The following is a 16,250-nucleotide window of genomic DNA, read 5'->3' as shown; positions in this document are numbered from 1 at the left end:
TTGTTTAAAGTTTGAATAATGTTAAAAACTCTATTGGAACTCGCACCCCCTACGTTTATGCGCCATTTTCTTCAAATACACGTACATTTACCGTAAAGAAAGTTCCTGGTTCGCTAAAGTGCTTCGTCGTTCTATAGACCTATCGTTATCAGTGATTTTTAAAATATCCTTGCAAAAAAGATGCCCAAGTCGAAAAGAGATAAGAAAAGTAACGTTACACTATATTATTCGATAGCTTTTATTTACTGTTTTATTACGAATGCATAATTTTCCCAGACTAACCTAAAAATGCCTCACGTGTCTCCGAGTAATTGATAAATTTGTATTTCACAGTATCTCTTACGAAAACAAATAAGAAAGGCCTTGCTTTGAAACAACAAATCGTGGAGGATGTTAGAAGTTGCGTTGAGAAATATGACAGGATATTTCTTCTATCCGTACATAATATGCGCAATAACAAACTTAAAGATTTACGATCGGAATGGAAAGACAGTCGGTTTTTTTTTGGTAAAAACAAGGTGATAGCGCTAGCTTTCGGTAAATTACCGGAAACCGAAGCTGCGGAAGGTCTTCATAAATTATCATTAGCATTAAGAGGACAATGCGGTCTGCTATTTACAAACAGGAGTAAGAAAGAGGTATATATTTCTTTATTAAAATATTAATTGTTGACACGTAGAAAGTTTGTATCTATTTGTTTGTATCTTGTTAAGGTATTGAAATGGATGGAAGAATATGAAGAAATAGATTATGCTAGATCTGGATTTGTTGCTCAAGAAACTATAGTGTTACGTGAAGGGCCAATGCCAGAGTTTTCACATAGTATAGAACCTCATTTCAGACAATTGGGAATGCCCACAGCTTTACAGAAGGGTGTGGTAACATTAATCAAGGACTACATTGTATGTAAAGAGGGTCAAACGTTAAATCCAGAACAAGCGAGGATTTTGGTAAAGATGTTTTTCTATATTTCATGTTACATCTTAAATACAATGAAATAATCGTTTGTTCCTGTTGCAGAAATTACTTGATAAACCATTGGCTACCTTTAAATTTATACCATTAGGTATATTTTCCAAGAAACATGGATATAAAGAACTTATATCTCAACATGATGTTAAAGAAAATATGGAAGAACAAATGGACATAGAGGAAACAGAAAATATTGATAATACATGAGATAGATACAACAGACAAATTTATATATGTAGGTGTTTTCTTCTACCTCCCTTCCTTCCACACATTTACTCATTTGCATGCACACATACACGTACACACAACGATATAGAATTTTACTTTTCAACTTACACATTTTGTTAAAAGAAAAAAAGAAAGAAAAAAAAGAAACATATGAACATACCAATTAGACATTTTTGAAACAACTGATGTAAAATAGACATTAACATATTTTTAAAACCTCAAAATTATGAAATCTCCTTTTAACTATTGTCTGTTTATTTAAATCATTTAATGAAACAAAATGATGATGCTACCTCTATATTTTTCTATATTTTGGATTGTTGGAATTGTATGGGTAAATCATAAAATCGTTATGTTAGCCTATGACATGGATATCAAAAAACAACAAAATCTGAATTTAATTTATCTTTAATTGTCTACCTATATAGACGATTTATTATTGGTGCTCCGAGAATCCTTGCAATAATAATCGTAAGATGACTTTTAATGTAAATTCTGATACTAGAAGTAGTACGATATCGATCGATTCTTCGGATGTATCTGACAATGATGAATTTTTGAAACGTAATAGAAAGGGATTAAAATATGAGGTGTATATCAACAAAAATTCAAATATTAAATTAAAAAAAATTTATGTACTAATATTTATAGTATTACAGCTAATTAAGTTGTTTCGTTACGTATTTCATTATTGATTAAAGACTAAAACGCGTTGGCCAAGCAGAACTTCGATAAATGAAATGTAATATGGACATGCAGAATTTCTATCATTGACGACGTCCTTCCATTAATGTAATTTGGCTGTGAAAAGAATAAACCTATAAAACTTGAACTATTTAACAAAACGATTAGTTTTTTATTACTTTGTTATTTATTTATTTTAAAAGCTACAAGATATATATCATTGTTACATATGTATTTATGTTTAGTTGCAGAATACTGAGCAATATCAAATAAATTACATGGGAACATTAAAATTACATAATACGAGACACATCACAAAACATGTGACAAAATCTACTGAATTTTATAACCTATTTGAAAGAATTAGATCATTATGTGATGATATTATATTAACTATAACGATAAAAATAACGTAATATGCAAATATATAGCAACATACATTAATATGGCATATTCTATAAAACAAGATATTTTATCCAATGAGTAGCAGTATCCTATAAAATTTTATTCATTACGTAGAAACAGGATCTAGTGTAAAATTGCTTTTATTTTATAAGTATTCGCGTCTAGTTAAGCAATATTCATATTAGTTGCAGGAATAAGCATTCGAAATTTAATTTTGTAATTAAATTATTGCTAGGGAATGCTTTCAATAACTAATAATTTATGTATATTCATTGAGTATGAATTCAAACATAACTTCTAACTTTTTTTATGTTTATTATAAATATTATGTAATACCTATGAGACATTGCTGATATTATGTATATTTATGACAAAACACATACACACAAGTAATAATAAAATAAAATTGATAGAAAATCATAAATTTAAAATAAAATTTAAATTTATTTGTACTCTCTAAAAGTAAATAAGCTCAAGAGAAGCAATAAAATAATACCAAAAATTAAATACATTTGATTTCGTATATATATATATATCATACCAAAATAATAACATAGTAACAAAATAGTAATAATAATAAACTTAATAACAATCAATATACATTGCTTTGCTATTACAAAGTGATAGCAAACTTATGATAAAGACTTGTAAATGGTACAGAAAAAATATTGTCATTTCCTGTATTACATTTTTCTTATAGTTCATTCTCCTTTTTTCGTGTTTCCTTCCTTTTTTTTCTGAGGAATAGTTCATAACCAACCAGGAAATGTTTTTGCGTTAAACTAAATGTCATTAAAATACAATACTGCACCGTCAAGTAATTTGCATCTACTAGCACTATCATTGTGTGGTTAGCGTCAGGATATCGATCTTCTTTACTATAACTGTTTCAAATAATATATCTCTAACATCATATTCTAATAGTACACATTTAAAATACGAAATATATTCTAAACTGAAAATATTTTCGGTTCTATTTTCTTTGGTGGAACGCAATTATATTCTTGCATGTTACTGACAATAGTTAAGAAATATTAAGATCATCACTTTCTCTCATGTTATTATGGTACTTTCATTAACAGAAAACGGCAATCTATACTACTTTACTAACATCCTTTATACTTAACTATCTTTAGATGATACGTTTTGAAAGACATAGGCATAGAATATGTTACTATCAAGAAAAGAAGAAAAGAAGAAAAAGAACAAAATTTCAACAACACGTTTACGTTATAAAATAGAACTTGTACATAGTTTGAAGAAACAATAACTTCGTATATGAAACTATATAGAAACATCAGATAGAAACATTTCTCATTGTTAGTGCAAATAACGAATTCACTTTTATACACTGTTATCGTCCTGACCCCGTTAGTAAGTTGTTCGAATTATATCACAATACACAAATGATTACGTTCTAGAATATGGCAATTTCACAGCACATTAATTTAACAGAGATCTCATATAAAAATAAATAAGAATTAATTTAACGAAATGTTCGATAAATATATTAGCTGAAGTAATATATAAATATCTAAATAATATTATAATACACTAGATTTTTATATGCTAGAATAGTTACGGTTAAACGTTTCTAAAAGCCAGAAATTTTTTGTGAAATTAAACGAGATGTATATTGGAAAAAATAGTAGTAGTGGTACGAATTACGTTATACTGTTTTCTGTTAATAATAAACGGAACTTTCTAGCATGATATATATAAACGCATTAGTAAATCATTTTATACACAGGTTTATCACCACATCGAAATTACTCATCGGTATCATAAATGTTTTCAACTATCGACCAGCAACATAATGTATATTTAGTGGAATAATCTACGGATTATCTGAAGCACAGCGTGTAAGCGATCTGCTTTGAACTCTTCTTGAAGCGTATTATGACGTGATGAGTCCTTTAATTATGTATATTGAAGCACTCGTATCGTGCTCTCTAAATGATAATTTTGCTATAAATTATATTGAAAACTAATTTAATGTCTTTGATAACTGACAACATAGTCCTATTACACTATGAGAATTGGAATGTGTTTAAATTCAATTGTAAAAGACAGATTACCTTTCTTACACACTGATCCACGTATCATTTATAAATGATGATAAATTACTTTTACACGTATTTAGTGTTCCTTAGAATCTTGCGTTCGACAAACAAAACATGACTACTAAAGCCTACATCACGGTGTAAATCTACTTCCGAGTCTCATCTATTTGAAAGTCAAGAATCACTACGTCTGAATATGTCCTATACCATATGAAATATAAAAGATGATTAATAGAATTGATTATTATCAAATTACAAATAAAATGTATCCATTTCTTCTGCAGAGTAAATATGTAAAATATTTTCACTTAGGTAATTTGCTTTTGAGCGTAAAGTTCTTCAAGCGATGGTACTTCTGGTATTGGGTCTCGCCAATATGCGAAATTACTAAATTCATCTGCAGCCTCTTCTCGCCATGCTGGGAAAAGATGGTCAACAATAAAGCTCATGTTTGAATATCTGAAAAAATAATATGAACAAATTGAATGTATCGGGTTTATCATAATACTATTATAATACTATTCTGCATGTTTGCTAAAAAACATCGGAAAACATAAAATCTGGGGTAAACGTCAAATGCATCGTTCCATTATAGGAAATAAGCTACTATATGTATCGCATTATTATACATATGCATATAATGAACAAAATTCTGTCGAAACAATTCCATTTCGTCGTGACCCTAATAATAGTTTCATCTTAGCATAAATATACATATGTATATGTGTATGTACATATATATTAGAATGGCGCTATATTTAGAAATCGAAAATTAATTTAAGCTTGCTGCTAAGGAAGAACATATGTAGTATGTTTGCAAGTATTTATATGAACTGCTTGATCAATTGATCAAAAATCTTTCTAAACAATAGCTCTTATGGATATTTTTATTTTAGTTTTCGAAATTAAAAAGCTTGAAGCTATATGATTAAATTCAGTAATGCAGAAACAATTCTTCTTTATCACTCGCTTGTAATGTTAATGAAAAAGCCTAATGTATCGACACAGTTGTCGCGCACAGTTGCATCTACACAGAACTTTGTTGTACATATGAGTAATATGTTCGAAGTACTTGGTTGAATGTTCGTGCATAAACAAAAAGAAAGTAAAAACTAGTTTACCATACACACACTGATAATACATTTAGGATTTTTATTTCGTAAAAGCTTTACGCGCATAAAACATGATTATCGTATATGATTCAAGAGAAAATTATTAATTTCAGTGAAAGTTTCATCTCATCTGTGTAACATTTAAGGTGATGAATCTACATTAAGGCAGCTGTGGATGAATGAAAATGGAAATGATAAGAAGCAATCATGTAAGAACCAGTGCTTACCCTATAAGAATCATAAGAAGATAGGTAGGAGTTCTTGCACAACCAAATACCTCAAAGCATACTAGCAATGTCAAACTAAAGAAATAAGTTAAATTTCTACTTTTAAGAGAAAATAAATAAAATAAAAAAAAAAGAAATTGCCATTGGAAAAATTTAACTGCGCTTCAACAATTTGTGGTATACATCATTATGAAAGATATATATATAACTATTATATTGAGATGTATTGTGTTATATGTAAAATATATCTTGATTCACCATAATATGAAATTTCTATGAGACTGCAAATATCACTATATTTTCTGAGGAAATCCCGAGTATAGAATAATATTCCTATTACGAGGTAGCAAATCTATATGCATTTAAAAAAAGGACCAATGGCACAAATATATTGTTTTGTATAGACCATTATCAATGGGATTAGTAGAAAAAAACAGCTACGGTTGTGCCGCCATCAGTAGGTGTTTCACATGGGCAGTGGCGGGAACAACTCATTGACGATATCGCACTGACATGCGTAACTGCAATCATAGAAATATCCGACCTATCAATATCTCTTTCTCAATAACAAATTTTCCTTTTCTGTAAAATATCTTCTCTTTTTCTTACTAACTGGATGAAATACAAATATCGAATATTTTTCATATCAAAATTATGAATAATGCTATTTAACAAATTAATCTTTATTCATTTAGGAAAAGCCTAGCGTACATACGCAATTCCTAAAAGCAATGTATGAAGATGCAACATAATATACGCATTTGTCTTTAGAATAACATGTTCAAATTATTTTGCAATTTTGTATAAAAAAAACATAAAAATATTAATTAAATACTAATACGCTAATAAACTGATTAAAGGATTGATTACATTGAGCACTACATTAGCGTGTCTGTTTAACTACTAATACAATAATGAAAGAATATAAATTGGCAGAAAAGGCAAATACTTACGAAGATTGGAATGTTTGCGTCAATTCGTGTTTTAATTCACCTCTATGGTTTATAGTAAATATACGCATAGTTGGAATTCCTACAGCTCGATACGCCCAAACGTCCTAGAAAAAAAAAAAGAAGAACAATCAAAATACAAGATATATACTATGTAATAATTCAGTAAAATATTTTGGGAAGCTATTGTAAATTTATAAGAAATATTTACATTAATTCGATTTCCGTAACCAGCATAAAATGGTTTTGAACCTTCTGGGAATAAAGCTTGAATATCACTAAGACAGGATATCTTAAATTCTTCAGGTTTTCTCTCTATAACTTCACGATGGAATGCTGAAATTAAGCTCGTTGGATTTAAAAGCAATGGCCCTTCAGGGAGTGATAAATCTCCCTGTCTAATGCTTTTCAAATATTCTCTCGTAACTTTGGCTTGTCCGATGGCCCTTGCAGAAAGATACAGCAATTTATAACCATTATTTTTAATTTTTGTAAATAACTGAGCAACACCGGATTGAGCCCAATCTTTGCCAACAATTGGCAGAATATGGCCTAATACATCAGATTTTGTAATAGTTCCATCTATATCAGAGATAACAATTTTATCGTCCCATCTCCACTTGTAAATATGACATTTACAACGTGTTGTGCCCTGATAAGCTGTAGTTACACTAAAAACTACTTCATTAGCTCCGTCTTTCAAATTAAGACTTGCCTGTAACAAGACAACAAACTCAGGATAAATATACACACACACACACACACACACACAAAGTATAAGAATTCGAAAATTTTATCTGTGTTAGAATGTTGTAAAAATCTTTTACATACTATCTGTGCTGATGACAATCTCAAAGTTTTACGATATTTTTCAGTAGATTCATAATACGATCTTCTCTCTTTAGGTATTTTGACTCCTTGTGATTGGTTTTGATTACTATCAGAATCTTCACTACCACTATAACCTTCACCCTCTCTGTCGCGATTTTTCTCAATCTTGGCGATGTCTTTCGTTAATTTTGCAGATTGTTCTACCGTTTCCGTCACCGTCGTTATAGAATCTGCATTCTGGTCAATCTTTAATTCCCTATTTGCAGTTTCATCAACTGGAGTATTTTCTTTGGTTTCCATCTGTTCCGATTGTACAACGACTCCATCAGCTACAATACGCAAGAGAAGATAATTTAGATTATTTTACATATTACTTGAAAAATGATGAATAAAATTAAAAGGGAAACCATCTTACTTTGACTAAGGTCTTGAGACTTTTTGGTTGGTTGTGCAGAACGTCTCCATGAAAACCACGAACTATAACCACTACGGCTTTCGGGTTTGTCACTGCTTTCTTGTTTTTTCTCTTCATGCATCGGTAACGACATACATTGAGCATATAAATTTTCTATTGTACTTTGTGGTAAATGTCTTTGGAATACAGCGTAAGTCATTACAATCGGGCAAGCAGCCGCCCAATTATAGAATTTTCCATTAATTTTTACAACTAAATTTGGATTTTCATATAATTTTGGATCTGAACAGATATCTTCGAAATGGAGCAAATTTTGATGGAAAACTTCTTTGGATGGGCCAGTTTCAGAATCTAAACCACCGCATAAGGATAAACTAATATTCATATTGCCGTCAAATATAGAATGTTTTGGTTCCTCAAAGTCACTATCCAATGACTTTGGTCCACCGATAGCTCCTTCAACGCTGTTAGGGCTTTGTGGCAAGCTTGGTCCATTGCCTGACTCTGTATCTTCTTCGTCTACTCCTTTCCCATCTACAAACATGATATTAGAGTAATTACACATTTATACAATTTATCAAAACAAATTATTTACTTTTAACTGCTGCTTGGCCTCTGTGAGAGGAAGGAAAATAGAGAGCTGCAACTTCCGGGTCCAGTTCGTCAGCGTTAAGATCACTAAGATAAATCCCTTCTGATTCTGGATTACGTCTTACACGAGAAGTTTTCCGCATAAACGACAACATACCACTGAGCATAGATCGGTGCGCTTCCACTGTTATTGAAACAATAGTTGATTAGTCTAAAGTATATAAAATTATATTTATATATAAAGACACGTTTTAAAAGATGAGACCAATCTATTAACTGATCAAGCAAAATATAATATTTTATACTTTTTATTTTTACGATTTTTATCTTTACGTTTCGATAATTTTTGTCTTTTGTCTGTCAATTGTACTAACTACTATTCGGTTGATTAACAGCATTTGATGAACTCAATGAACTTCTGTGAGGTGCGTGTGTGGATTCTGGAGGCAAACTGGGCAATTCACCCCATCTCCAACTCTGTTGATGACTTTTATCTTCCTCTCTTTCAGCACCTTCTTGCGTTATTTTACGCATTTCAAACTCTGTGTCAGATTGAACAGGTGAACATGGCCTGGAATCCTGATTCCTATTAAATATGATGATAATAAAAGGGTAAACAAATTAATTTTACATGTAAATAATCATTATACATACACCTTTCTCATAATTTCTATAATATTATATATAATTATATATACATATATGTACAATCATACATAACTTTAACATTTATACATACTCATAGGCACAATAATACAATAATACACAATCTATTCAATGGCAAACTTACTTTGTAATTTCAGTATCACTGAAGAAATGGAAATCTGTTTCAGGACGTTTATCTGTTGTTTCCTGAGATGAAACTATAGGTTCATCTTTTCTCCCCAATTCTACAGCTGGATTTGAATCCTTCAATATCTTTAACTGATACACATATCAAAATAAGCAATACTAGGTCAATAGATGAATAATTAATATGAAATGCAACTATTAAACTTACAGATTCGGTAAGAATTTCATCCGGAATGGACGCGTCGTTCTCGCTTATTTCCGTCTGGCTACTGCTGCCATTGCTAGTCTTTCTCTGAGATCCTTTTTTTTTCAAAATGCTTTTCCTCTTCCGTTTCTTCTTACTTGCATTGGTATTGCTTTTGTTTTCTTCGACACTCGCGTCCTTTGAATTCTTTTTACTCATGGACACGTTCGATTCGTCACTCGATTTTTCTCTACTGCCGCTACTTTGCACATCCTCCGTAATTGGTCTAAAATCATTCTTCACAACGCTAATTTTACGAATTCTTTCAGACGAAGTTACAGCTACAAAAGATTTAGGCGTGGACGCAGTTGTACACGTTTCATCATCATTAATACCATCCATATTAAAAATTTCTTCCTCGCCTTTTAAGGAATCTCGTGTTTCTTCTTTTTCTTCCTTCCAGTCGCTTAATAGAGCTTTCTCAAATTTTTGTCTCTGTTCTATAGGGAGTTCTGGAAAATTTTCTTTGAACAATCTTTCTTTATCTTCGTTTTTTAGAGCAGAATATTGTTTGCAAATCAGTTGTTGCTTTTGGACTGTAGAGATATCACCAATATTATCCTTCAATATTTCTTCCCTCTCTTCTGAAGTTAAAGCAGCAATTTGGAGCCATTTTGCACGGTGCTCCAATGGAAGATCAGAGAATTGTTCGATTAAGAATTTTTCTCTTTCATCCGGAGGCAAAGCTGACATTTGCTCCCATTTCTCTCTTTCAGTAGACAAGATAGATTCTATAAGGATTTTATCCGTTTGCTCTGGAGGAAGATCAGAAAGAATATTAAATCTAGATGATGGGAAACAATTGTCTTCAGGGATAGGGGAACAAGCCAAATGAGGTGGAATTTCAGCGTCAGTCGGTGAACCATGAGAACTAACTTCCTCAACAAAAAAAGCTTCTCCAGAATCTCCTAATTTCATATGGATTTGTCTAGGTTCTCCATCTATTTCTATATCCACCTGTTAAGAGAATATGAAAAATAAATTATTTTTCCTCTGTGTTTGCTCCTACGTATCCTGAGCATTTCAATTGGCAAATAAAATTTATAAAAACTACTCAGTATTATTTAAAACACTACAAAGGTAAGATTTGAATATATAACAAACAAAATACGAGACACGATATTATAACAAAGATTTCAGAAGTTTCGAAAAAATTATAGACATGAGATAAAAACGATAAAAAACTATGAGAAGCTTACTATTTTTTCTCTGGAACGAAGTACTCCGAGCTTTCCAAAGCGAACGTGAAAAGGTGAGCAAGTAAACGATCCATCCGGTTGTTCAACAACGATGACATCGATAGCACCGGTCAGCGTTGCTGCATTGATCTCATTGTAGAAAACGCGAAAGTTACTTATGAACTTGCCAATGTAGTTCATACTGTACATTGTACACTAACGTATAGTCTCAAACCACTCTAAAAATGTATTTCCGTTAGGATATTTCACCGCGTTGCAGTGATGCGTGCGTGACAAGATACTGGAAAGTTGCCGCGACACTGAACACCCGTATTTGTTTAAAGGTCTTTCGAGAAGAAAGACATCGTGTCTGGAAATATCGGATTTGAAGGGTGACTTAACCACATCGAGACATTGTTTTTCGATGGCAACCGTAAAACTGAGAAAATTCGTTGTTTCTTGCTCGAGCGAATCGAAAACTGCAACTGAATTGTCTTTCAATTAAATGACACGATTTTTAACGACTCACACAATACAACCGTCACTGTTACGAGTTACAAGACAGTCGAGAACTGTCAAAAATTTGTAGCCGGGCAAATACTTCGATTACAAATTTACGATCAATTTATCGTGGAAGTTGCGCATCGAAATTAACGATTTGACGAATACACGTTGAAAATTAGAAAAGAACTGTGTCTATTCAACAGAATACACTTCCGTAATTCGGCTAAAACTTGAATTCTTTGTTCTTGAGAATAATTCGGTAAGAAATTCAGCCGACTACCAGCAGACGGTAGCCCAAATTGACGTTAGAACAGGTCACGTGTTCAGACCTGGCCAATCCAGGTTCCGATACACGTCGGTCAATAAGACTCAACGTCACGTGACCTCCTGGGAAACACGATGTACCGCGTCCTTTAAATGCTCTTACTAGATCTGAAAGCACAAAGACACAACATACGATTACCAATTTAATTATATCTAGATACGTTCTCTTTGAATTAAGTTTTGAAGGAAACTAGCGTAGCGTTATGTTTATTTTCGTCGAATTGGTTTATCGTTACCCTTGAAACATTGATCGTCGAAGCTTTGTTAAGCATTGATTATACGTTTTCATTGAAACAATGAGAATATTTTAAACGTTGAACTTTGCTCTAATAAAAATTTGCGATATACGTGTAAATTTAACATTTTAACGCATATATAGACTAGTAACATTTTGCGTAACATTGTTAAGTAAGATTGCATTATGTTTTAAACGTGGTTAGATGATCTCGAAAAGTGAATGTAATAATCGAACATCGGTTTAGCCGAGATCCTCCAACCATTCAATCATTCGATCTTTTGGAAAATTACTGATTTTCTCTTGTTGTTGTTCTTCTTCTTCCTAGGAACTTTTGCAAATAAAAGGCTTTCATATACTGTTTTGTTTTAGAAATGGCACGTAAGAACTTTGTATTTTGATCGTTCAGCTTTTATCGCTACAGATCCATATATGATAATCTCTTGCATAATCAAATCTCCATTTGCCACTATCATTTGAAAACGTTTGCTAAATATCAGCAATTCGTAATTGGACAAATTTCAAGAAATTCGATATTCTACTGAATGCTAATAATATAACACATATTGTTCCGAAATTGTTAGAGATTTCCCCGCGTGACGTCTCTCTCATCTCCTGTCTCATTGACATTCAAATGTCGCAGATAAATATTGTTAACGGTTAATACTACACACAGATTACACTAAAGCAGAATGTATAATAGAATGCAATACTCTGAATATGTCCGGTTATGACCCCATACAGACGAACGATTTTTATTCACGTGATATTGCTGCGACCATATGTCTGTCTCCGTTGTTCTTAACCGAGGAAACAGTTAGTGGATATGTCGCTCGTTTGCGTCGGGCCTAAAGTGTTAAAGAAAGAAGCAACAGCAGCAACTGTTTCCAACACAAAATAATCTTGCCCTTTGTGTAAATCATTCTGACGAACAATTTTCTCGAACGTACATTGCAACTTGGTTAAGTTCACGGTCGGGAATCACGAGCTAGTGGCTACATATTCGCGTTACATCTGATACATTTACGAGTTCCTTGGCATTCGGCGACTCGCCAAAATCGAAAGACGTTCGAGCTAAAGCGAAACACATTCTTTCAGAGTATTTATCATTTCTCACTCGTTCGTTACTGCGGAGCTGTACTAGTCAGCCTCTCTTCTTTTTTTATCTACGATATTCTTTTCTTACTTTCTTTCTTTTACCCTTTTCTCATCTTTCTGTGTTCCTCTTTTTATAGTGTCTAATCGCGTGACTTTCAAGCTGCGTTTTCAAGAATGATACTGTTCTAGTTATTCTGGTTCGCAACTTATCTGAATGGCAGGCTTGTGTAACCGCGTGGCTCCATCGAAAGTAATCATGAAAACAAGCGAAACGAAAAATAAAACAAGAAAAAACAACGGGTGAGGATTTACGATCACCATGCTACACATACGCGCAATTTCAGCTCACTACGGTGACACACACATTTACGCGATATCAGCTTTTTTAAATATGGTGTAGAAGTAACGAACGAAAGCACAGCGTTGGCAAATGCAATTATTTTATCCCTTTCACAATTCCGATCGCTGATTCAAATTTCCAAAAAAAAAAAAAAAAAGGAGAATCGCCGACTTCGAAATGAAAAGTTCCAAACACATGGAAGCGTAATTAGATTTCGTAATTATCGTGAAACTTTTTCTTCGGAAAAATAGATGACTCACCGTTGTTTGTCTATCTATTCTACGGATTCTTACATTTTTACTTTCTCAGGTAAGACTTTTCGAAATGATTAATCGAAGGCCGATTCGACAATGACTTGCTCGTTCCTGAAGGTTTTTACCGGAAATAACCTTGATCAACTTTAATGGATTTCACGCGTTAAGGCTGCGGAAATGCGTGTTGTTTCACTCGGAATCTCTCTCCTTCTCTCCAGTTTTCTCGGAACTATAATTACGTTACTGTCACGTCGCGATCGATATACACGCGACAGACACGTCTACGCGAACCTAATTTTGGACTAGTGGCTTCTTTTCTATTCGTTGCTCTCCTCCTCTTTGATCTCACCTTTCTATTCTTCCTGTTTCCCATTAAATAAACCAAAGGAGCAATAGAATGCAGGCAACGGTAGACGATAACAGTAGACTGGCATTGCTATGGCAAACGATTAAAATTTCAAAGATAAAATATCGGAATCTCCTGCCTCTATGTTTGGTCTCTACCTACAGACTAATTTATTGCCCATTCTTCGACACTATGCTTTACGTATGAAACAAGAATTTTTCTTTTCAAGCAGATCATTGGCGACATACTTTTCGCGTCTTCTTATCGAAGTCTCTAACTCCGTCCCGAAAAATTCGAACGGAAGAGAACGATTAAAATAAAAGAAAAATGATTCGAAGGAAAACTGTAGCAAGGCTACAACGCGTCTCGCAAGACGAGAAGCACACGCTTTAAACCTTGAGCTTTGATCATTCTACCGCTTTCGACAAAAATAAGCACGATCGAACCTGAGAAAATACGTGTGACAAGTTCGAAGAAACCAGTGCCAAATGACAAAAGCGAAGATAGACAGCTGAATTATGCAATTAGCTTTCCTTCCTCCTTAGCTGCCATTTGTAAACCAACATTCGCTTTTTGCGAACATTGGTAGCTCGAGATACCAACGATCTTTAAATGTCGACAAAAATTGTACATATTATGCTTCGTGTTATTATATTTCTTATCACATAGCGTATCCACGCACAATTCTACACAGCCGAGCGTCTCGTTTCATTCATACATAACTACATACATACATACATATATACATGCATATGTATACACTCTACTACGTATAGTCTTTCGCACGGCCATTTCACGGTCAGGAAAATATTAGAAAGGAAACTATCGTATCAAATTAAATGGAAATAATAATTTTTTGTTGCAATCGTTAAGATAGGGATATATCTCGTTCACAGTATGTCCTTTTCCTTTCACTTACCTATTCGAAAATACGGTCCGTGATTTCGTTGTCGTGGTAGAAAGCTTGAGAAATTCGCCAAGTGTGGTACACTCGTCGTGATCGTGTACTTTGTACTACCAAACGTTGAAAACACTTTGAAAAAGTCTATGTAAGGAAGAATCGCGTTGATAACGGTTCCAACGTAGTATTCGATTTCTTCCAACTTACCCTATCGTATTAGCACGTGCATACTTTCGAAAATTATTGGAGAAATAAAGGAAACTGGCTTTACTGACGCAAGAAAAACAAAGTGTAAACTACTTCACGCGAGCATTCGAGTCAAACTGAGTCAGCGACCGGAGAATCTTGACTCTCGATACTGCGCTTACGTTCTATCATGACCACGCGCGATCGCTTGGCGAATATATGTATATACACCGTGCCGCTCGTACTACATTACATACATATGCACATGTATAAATGTATGTTGTAAACACGCACACACGTGCCCATAGCATGCTGAACGCAGCCGTGGGTAACGTAAACACAATCCTTGTCAAGGCAGAGAAAACACGCGAGACTCGTGTTTTCGCCACTGAAAAACTTCTGATTGGTCGTCGATGCTCGGATCAACAGTCGAGCCTTCTTTTGCCTTCGTAGGAGAGTGGAAGGAAACAAAACACATCGTTCGATTGTTGACCTAAATTCTCTGTGCTCCTACATTTGCGTAATCAACTACACCATCTCATCGCATTGCGTTTCCTCGCGACGATGCTAAAATATATGCGTTGATAGAAAGATCATTTTTTTGTCTTTCGTCGATGCCTCCGATCAAATTCTTCTGAATTCATCGGAAATTTACATAAAAATGTATATCTACGCATTTCGCTGCATGTTGCCGACAATAATTCCTACAGCGTCGATCAGATTGCGTTAAGGTGATTAACCTTGTTCGGAATCAATCGCTGGGATAATACTAGAAACAAACTATGCGATATGAATGTATACATGTATATGTATATATATATATATATATATATATATATATATATATATATATATATATATAATATACGTATGTAGTTACATACTATCGAAGAAACGAGCGGCGAATGAACGACAAGAAACAAAAAGCAAGTAGGAAGATATCGCGTTAGTACGAAGACCGAAAAAAACAACCTTGATTGGCAAACAGCAATCCTTCGAAAGAGAGAATGGGCTGTGGTTGTTTACGTAATATTGCGCAATACTATTGTTCGTTCGGTTATTTACCATCTAGCGCGGTTATAGTTGGCTCGATGCACGACACGTGTATGATCGCGCAAAGTAGTACTGAAAAACAAATCAATTTCGCAATCAAACGACAATACACCAAACGACTATAACGCTTAACGTTCACTAATCCGAACTTTTCTATTGGTTTACCCAGTATTCCTGGTAACAACTACTGTATATTGTATGTATTGTATTATATAAGGAGTAGGTTAGAGAACAATTGTATGGACGATGACGACAAATAAAGCTTAATGATGTAAAACGTCAAGAAAATAATGTTCATTGTATATAGGCTAAACGAA

The 16,250-nt window shown here is 33.3% G+C and overlaps 2 protein-coding genes across 5 annotated transcripts; one reads left to right on the top strand and one right to left on the bottom strand.

Annotated features, from left to right (window-relative positions):
• Positions 1 to 56: 56 nt before the first annotated feature.
• Positions 57 to 1,330, top strand: LOC117234427 (mRNA turnover protein 4 homolog). Its single transcript, XM_033495604.1, has 4 exons — positions 57 to 208; positions 334 to 638; positions 714 to 950; positions 1,021 to 1,330. The coding sequence occupies exons 1-4, from the start codon at positions 181 to 183 to the stop codon at positions 1,177 to 1,179; spliced, it is 729 nt and encodes a 242-aa protein (XP_033351495.1). The 5' UTR covers positions 57 to 180; the 3' UTR covers positions 1,180 to 1,330.
• Positions 1,331 to 3,207: 1,877 nt separating this feature from the next.
• Positions 3,208 to 15,047, bottom strand: LOC117234419 (phosphatidate phosphatase LPIN3). Of its 4 annotated transcripts, XR_004493523.1 has the most exons (12): positions 14,713 to 15,046; positions 10,714 to 11,628; positions 9,479 to 10,471; positions 9,269 to 9,402; positions 8,853 to 9,064; positions 8,483 to 8,662; positions 7,888 to 8,421; positions 7,473 to 7,801; positions 6,853 to 7,356; positions 6,645 to 6,748; positions 5,692 to 6,212; positions 4,687 to 4,811 (listed from the first exon to the last, which is right to left on the bottom strand). XR_004493523.1 is itself a non-coding variant. In XM_033495585.1 (11 exons), the coding sequence occupies exons 2-11, from the start codon at positions 10,900 to 10,902 to the stop codon at positions 4,661 to 4,663; spliced, it is 3,315 nt and encodes a 1,104-aa protein (XP_033351476.1). In that variant the 5' UTR covers positions 10,903 to 11,628; positions 14,713 to 15,047. The 4 variants fall into 4 exon arrangements, 3 of the variants coding, with proteins under 3 accessions (XP_033351475.1, XP_033351476.1, XP_033351474.1); XM_033495585.1 differs by lacking the exon at positions 5,692 to 6,212 and having other exon boundaries at positions 4,661 to 4,811; positions 8,853 to 9,049; positions 14,713 to 15,047; XM_033495583.1 differs by lacking the exon at positions 5,692 to 6,212 and having other exon boundaries at positions 4,661 to 4,811; positions 14,713 to 15,045.
• Positions 15,048 to 16,250: the final 1,203 nt, after the last annotated feature.

The sequence above is a fragment of the Bombus vosnesenskii genome, unplaced genomic scaffold, assembly GCF_011952255.1.
Source record: "Bombus vosnesenskii isolate JDL3184/JDL3185 unplaced genomic scaffold, Bvos_JDL3184-5_v1.1 scf7180000013305, whole genome shotgun sequence".
Classification (NCBI taxonomy): Eukaryota; Metazoa; Arthropoda; class Insecta; order Hymenoptera; family Apidae; genus Bombus; species Bombus vosnesenskii.
This window is presented reverse-complemented; position numbering and strand designations above follow the sequence as displayed.